We start from the raw sequence: 6,000 nt of genomic DNA, 5'->3' as shown, positions 1-6,000 counted from the left end.
TTATTTATTTATTTATTTATTTATTTATTTATTTATTTATTTATTTATAATAAAAAAAATGTATGAGTGTTTGTCTCCATGTATGTTTGTGCAGCATATAAATGCAGATTCCAAGGGGCCAGATGAGGGCATCAGAGCCCCTGGAACTGGAGTTACAGATGGTTGTGAGTTACCATGTGGGTGCTAGAAATCAGTCCCAAGTCCTAGAAGATAGCCAGTGCTCTTAACTGCTGAGCCATCTCTCCAGTCTGTTAAAGTAAAATTTGTAATAAGGCAGTCTAAGGCAGTCAGGCATGTGGTGTAATGGCAGCATAATTTAAAAGGATTTCAAGGGTGAATGAGACCCTAAGATGTGATTCTAATTAGAGCAAAAGAAAATGTGAACTTAAGATTGAACCTTAGCTCCTCAGCAGCATGTGTTTCTTAGACCCACTGATGGCAGAGTTTGCCTGTCTGGTGTCTCAAGCTGCCTTGTTTTCTGCAGCTGTCTGTATCATCTCACACCATCGGAGCCATGAAGGGAAGAGAGTCCATGATGTTTGTGTTATGCAATATTGTAATTCCATTTTAGTTGAGAAGCAGGATGCATTTTTTAGAACCCTACTCGGACAGAACTTGAAAGTACCCATTACCCCAGCCCGCCACCTCGCTTATTCTATCTGGTGCCTGGTGGGGACAGATGTTTCTTGAGTGACTGGCTTCCCTAGCACCCACTGGGCCAGTGAGCAGATCTTTTCTTCCTTCTTATGATTGACAGGGCACCCCTGTAAACAGTTCAGGTAGCATGGTGCTGTGAAGAGTAAGGGCAGGATTACTGCTAGTCTTGTTCTATGACTTGGTCTTTTTAACTTAAGTGTCTGTGTTTGGTGGGTTGGTTTTGTTTTAAATTTCCACCTGGATGATATGAGAATGGACTTTACCCAGCATCACCAATTGGCTTGTCTCCCCTGTTAATTTCTAGTAATTGGAGGAGGAAGAGGAAAGACATCTCACTTGACATGCAAAGAATATGTCTTTGGTGTGACTCTTAACCTTTTCTCTGTTTAGATTTAAAGTTATCTTTTATCAGGGAGGGGGCCACTGGCTTGTTGGGCTTCCCATCCAGGAATCTCAAGAAGTATGCCAGAGAGTTTTGATTTAAATAAACAAAGGCCTTATTAACAAAAGATGGGGAATAAAAGAATAAATGCACTTCCCTCGTTGCCATTTCTAAACCGACATGAGCAAAAGTAAAATGTCGGGTTTCTTAACTGGTCCTTTACATCCGAGGCATGCTGGGTAATAGGAAACTTTTACTGGCGTTTGGGGACCACTCCCGCCTGGCAAAGCTCTCCCCTTTATAAAGTCCGTGCGTCTTTGTCTTGGGATTAGGTGACCACGTGACTGATTAGCCTCACAATTCCTATCAGCCTCCCTGTTGCTTTCCATTCACAGCTACCATGATGCAGAAGCCTGGACAAAGGTCAGGGAGAGAACACCAGGCTCAGTGAGGATCCGTTTCCAAAGCTGCGTGCTTTTGTCAGAGCGGGCCGGAAGCAAGCAACAGCCGGGACAGACAGTAGCTAGTTAACAGAAAAGGGTGAATGTTTGGGTTTTCTGTTTTTAACTTCCTGTAAGTTAGCCTATTTTACACTTATCTTCCATGTGTTTGTTTTTAGCGTGGTATATCGCAAGCCATGTAACAGACCAAGAGCGCTGAAGTGAGCCAGCACTGAGGGTAACCCAGCAACGAGGGACACAGGTTTGAGGAATTAACTTGCCGAAATCCCCAGTGGGGCCTGGGAGCCTAGCTGAGTGGTGTGAGTAGGCCTCACACCCTGTCTGCAATGGGCTGCTGACAGGAAAACTGGACTGTGGAATGTGAACAGCCTGAGGCTCACTCGGGAAGAAATGGATGAAGAGGAACTAGAGCATCCCAACTCCTCCCCAGAAAAACGCTACTTTCCCGAATCCTTAGATTCCAGTGATGGGGACGAGGAAGGGGTCCTGGCCTGCGAGGATCTGGAGCTGAACCCGTTTGACGACTTGCCATATTCATCGCGATATTATAAACTTTTGAAAGAGAGAGAAGAGCTTCCAATATGGAAAGAAAAGTACTCCTTCATGGAGAGTCTACTACAGAATCAGGTTGTGGTCGTGTCTGGAGATGCCAAGTGTGGCAAGAGCTCTCAGGTGAGGACCCACTGGAGAGGCCTGTGGCCTTGAGGTTTTGCGTGTGTGGAATGTTTCAACCAAACAGAAAAAACCTTAGCACCTCTGGCACTGTAAATCAACCTTGCTTATTACACACAGGAAACTAGAGTGGAGTTTACCTAGAATATCCTAGAATAACAACCCAGGTGATCTCATTTGTAGATGAGGTCTTAGAAGATGAAGTAGGTGTTAGTTCCCCATCAGGGTTTAGAGGATTACCCATGCTTGTTTACATGCCCGTGAGGATAATTAAGACACCTGTTTTTGGGCCCCCCCCCTTTTCAAAGGATGATTATAATTATTATTATTTTGATTTTATGTGTATGAGTGTCTGGCCTCCATGCATTTCTGTGCACCATGTGTGTGCCTGGTACCCTGGGAGACCAGAAGAGGGTGCCAGATCTCCTAGCACTGGAGTTAAGGACACTTGTAAGCTCTCATGTGGGTACCTGGGAGTAAACTCACCCAGTGCCCTTCACTGCTGAGCCATCTCTCCAGCCTGCACGGGTGTTCTTACATATGAAGCTGGCTGAGCTCAGAAACCAAATGCGCAGTAAATCTACTTTTCTCTAGTATTTCACTTGTTTGTTTTGGAGAAAAGGTGTCATGGAGCCTAGGCTGTCCTTGAATGCCTGAACCTCCTGCTCTGCCAGTGCTGAGAGTATGTGTATGTGCCACACGCGCACCAGAAAGCCTTATTTGTCTTGCAGTTAAAAAAAACAAAAACAAAAAACAGGATGGCCAAATATTCACATCTGGGACTATATGAGAGGAAGAACTGCGGCTGCTGAAGGAGGAGTGTAGTTCCCAGGAGCATGGCTGGGTTGCACTTGCCAAAAATGCCCCAGCCGTAGGTTAGATTTCTAGCATGCTAAAAAGGTAAATTTAGGAATGCAAATGTTCCAGTAAGATGTGAGCCAACGAGGATTTGTGAATTGGGCAGAGGTAGTGCTTTGTTAGAAGTGTACTGGGGGTGGATCCTGAGCTCCAAAGATAGATACGAATATTTCCTGTCCCTTTGTTGTGTTTGAACTTCAGCTTTTGACTCAAGTGAGGTCTGTGTTTTACATTGTAGCTTCTTATACTGAAACAATAAGAATAGAGCATGGAGATTATCTAGTAAAAGAGCACAGAGTTTCAGATGATAGAACTGTAGCCCGGAAGCCTTTGCTGGCTCAAATTGCAGTCTCCTGAGTTGGTTGAAAATAACACCCACACTATGCCTGCCTCTTCCACTTGGCCTTAAATGTGCTTTGGCAAGAGGGCTGGGCACTGATGGTTTCTATCTGGTTTATAATAGTCAGTGTCAAGAGTTTATTATGAGTTCTTAGTCACTCTAATGAGTTATTTTTATATCACTTTAATTCATTATAAGAACTAAATTTTTCTGGTTTCTTTGGAGAAATGATTTTTTTTTATTTTAAAATTTATCATTTTAAAATCTTGTTACATTTATTGTGTTTATTTCAGATGGATGAAGAACTCTCAGTAATAGTACAGATGTTTTCCACAGCTGTCTCCTGACTACCCAAAGATAATTTAATTCAGTATTCTCTCCCCCAAGGAAGTAAATATGATTTACAAGTATCCCCACCAATTCCATCTTTTCATCCTACCTCCATCTTGCTCTGCGTGCTTCTCTTTCTCTATACACTTTTGTATATTTTTATTTGTTCATCTTTTATATTTATCTCCCTATGTCAGGATGCATTCATATCAATTGGCTGCATCCACGTCAGCTCTGCTCTCATTGTAGCTTTCCCGTTTTCTATAACATTTTTTTCTCAGCAACCCAGCTCTTGTTATTTATATCTCCCTTTCCTTGTTCAGTCCCACAATACTTATCATTTCAGAGTTGCTGCTTCTCTTATTTCTTTAGGAATTGTGAGCATTAAGAGCAAGAATCACTATATATTATGTAACTGTTGTAACAGTCGTCATAAGTGGGTAACATATAGGTTTTTTTGCCACTTAAGAAGTCTTGTTTGTTTGTGATAGCTTCTCTAAGTATCCCAGCCTGGTCTCGAATTTACTGTGTAGCTAGCCAAGAATGACCTTGAACTTCTGCCCCTCCTGCCTCCACTTCCTGAGTGCTGGGGTAGCACCATTTTTAACTTAATCATTTAAGTAAGCTGTGCTTTTGTTCTGTTAAGTAGGAAGGTCGGGTCTTTCTGGTTTAGAGAAATCAAATTGTATTCAAATAAATAGAAATGGATATATTCGTTTGTTGTTTTCTAAATTCTGAAAGTAACTTGTTTCCAAGACTCTGTTTGTTCCCCACAATTTTAAGTCTTTCAAAGAAAAACCTAGCTTTAGAGCCAAAGCTCTTAACACTGCCTTCCCTTTCTGGCATAGATGTTAAGGAGGCTGTTTAGCAACTGCCATGGGAAGACAAAGACATTTCTCATCCATCTGAGGAGCCTCTTCCTATCACTGTTTTGGGATAGTCTTAGGAAAGCCAGAAGGGAGGAGAAGCATTTCTAGAACTACCTGCTGTGTCTTCTTGGTTTTTACCCTAATCCCCCATGAGTCTGATGGGTCAGTGTCATGACTTAAGCACAAAACAGGTAAGATTTAGTTTAAGACACTGGTGACTTTAAATGTCTCTAGTCCTGGCTGGCCATCCTTGTTCACCATTCTCTGCCGGTAGAATTGACCTATGCACAGGCAAAGCCAAACTAGTGGGATGTATGACTTGAAATTCACAAGCACCCTCCATGGTGAAATATTCTGATTTATTGGTTGGCATCGGCAGAATGTGCTGCTTTGGGAGTCAACCCTGTAGCCCCTTTGCAGGATCATGTGGATCATGTGAAGAAACTCTCATCTTTGTAGATTGCCAGTCCTTAGGACTCCTTTGGAGAAAAGAAGTCTGTGATTACCTTGATACTGAAGAGACTGATGCTCTGCGGGATTGATGTCCTTGGGACTCTAGGAGAAGACATGAAAGAGGATTTTCCTGTACATGATAGAGATATCAGCAAGGGCTTGGGGATCTGAGGTCCAGGAAGTGTTCCATGGAACAGTGATCATTTTCTCTCATAGGAGCCTTTTCCCAGTATCAGTAGGGCTAAGCTCTCTGTGGCAGTTGACAGAAAGAGCCACACCAGCACTGCTCCTGTGGAAGTCATCCTGCCAGATTATCGGCGATGAGGTCATACCCAGTGCTGGAGCTCTAGGTTCTGATCTGGATGTGGCTGGTAGATTCTTGTAGATCTGTGCAGCTGACCATAAGTCCCAGAATCCTGCAGGCGGGGCTCTTGTATGCACCATGCTGTTTGTTAAGCCTGAGGACTGGAACATTTTTGTTTTACCTCCTGAATTTGTGCTGGGAAAGAGCACCAGTCAGTAATGCCACAGAGCAGATGAGAATTAGGGTTACCGCCCCTTCTCATTGCCCTCAAGGCAGGAGACACACATCACTGCCATCTACCTTGACACTTGCTCCTGCTCCAGGAGTCCTGGAAGCAGGTGAGGCTATGGGGCAGAGAAGGCATGCCTCCCTGTGATGGCTTTTATGGCTTTTAGAAAATGGATTATGAAAATATGATATTTTGGTAGCTGGGTTCTGAATAGTTGATTTCCAGCTGCTGAGAATTTCTAGACCAGGTATCTGGACATGGGTGTTATCTGCTGCTAGACTCCAGATAAACTGTTTTGAAGAGAGTTTTCCTGTTTATGAGGTAAAGGAGCACTTTCCTATTTTCTCCCCACTACACTACACAGCTTTTACCACATCTTAGTGTCATTGTTGTCACACAGTGTCTCAGAATTCACCTTCCAGGCTGGAGAGATGGCTCAGCGGTT

General features: G+C 43.3%; 1 protein-coding gene across 2 annotated transcripts in view; it reads left to right on the top strand.

Moving 5' to 3' along the window:
• Dhx32 (DEAH-box helicase 32 (putative)) overlaps positions 1-6,000 on the top strand; it is a 58,606-nt gene that overhangs the window by 21,956 nt on the left and 30,650 nt on the right. For both annotated transcript variants that reach the window (XM_055608933.1, XM_055608932.1), the window contains exon 2: positions 1,659-2,172. In XM_055608933.1, the coding sequence (XP_055464908.1) occupies positions 1,891-2,172 (282 nt within the window). In that variant the 5' untranslated portion in view covers positions 1,659-1,890. The remainder of the gene's footprint in view (positions 1-1,658; positions 2,173-6,000) is intronic.

The sequence above is a fragment of the Psammomys obesus genome, unplaced genomic scaffold (genome assembly GCF_907164565.1).
Source record: "Psammomys obesus unplaced genomic scaffold, mPsaObe1.curated_primary_1811, whole genome shotgun sequence".
Lineage (NCBI taxonomy): Eukaryota > Metazoa > Chordata > Mammalia > Rodentia > Muridae > Psammomys > Psammomys obesus.
Note: the sequence above shows the minus strand (reverse complement) of the source record. Positions and strands in the feature narration are given on the sequence as shown.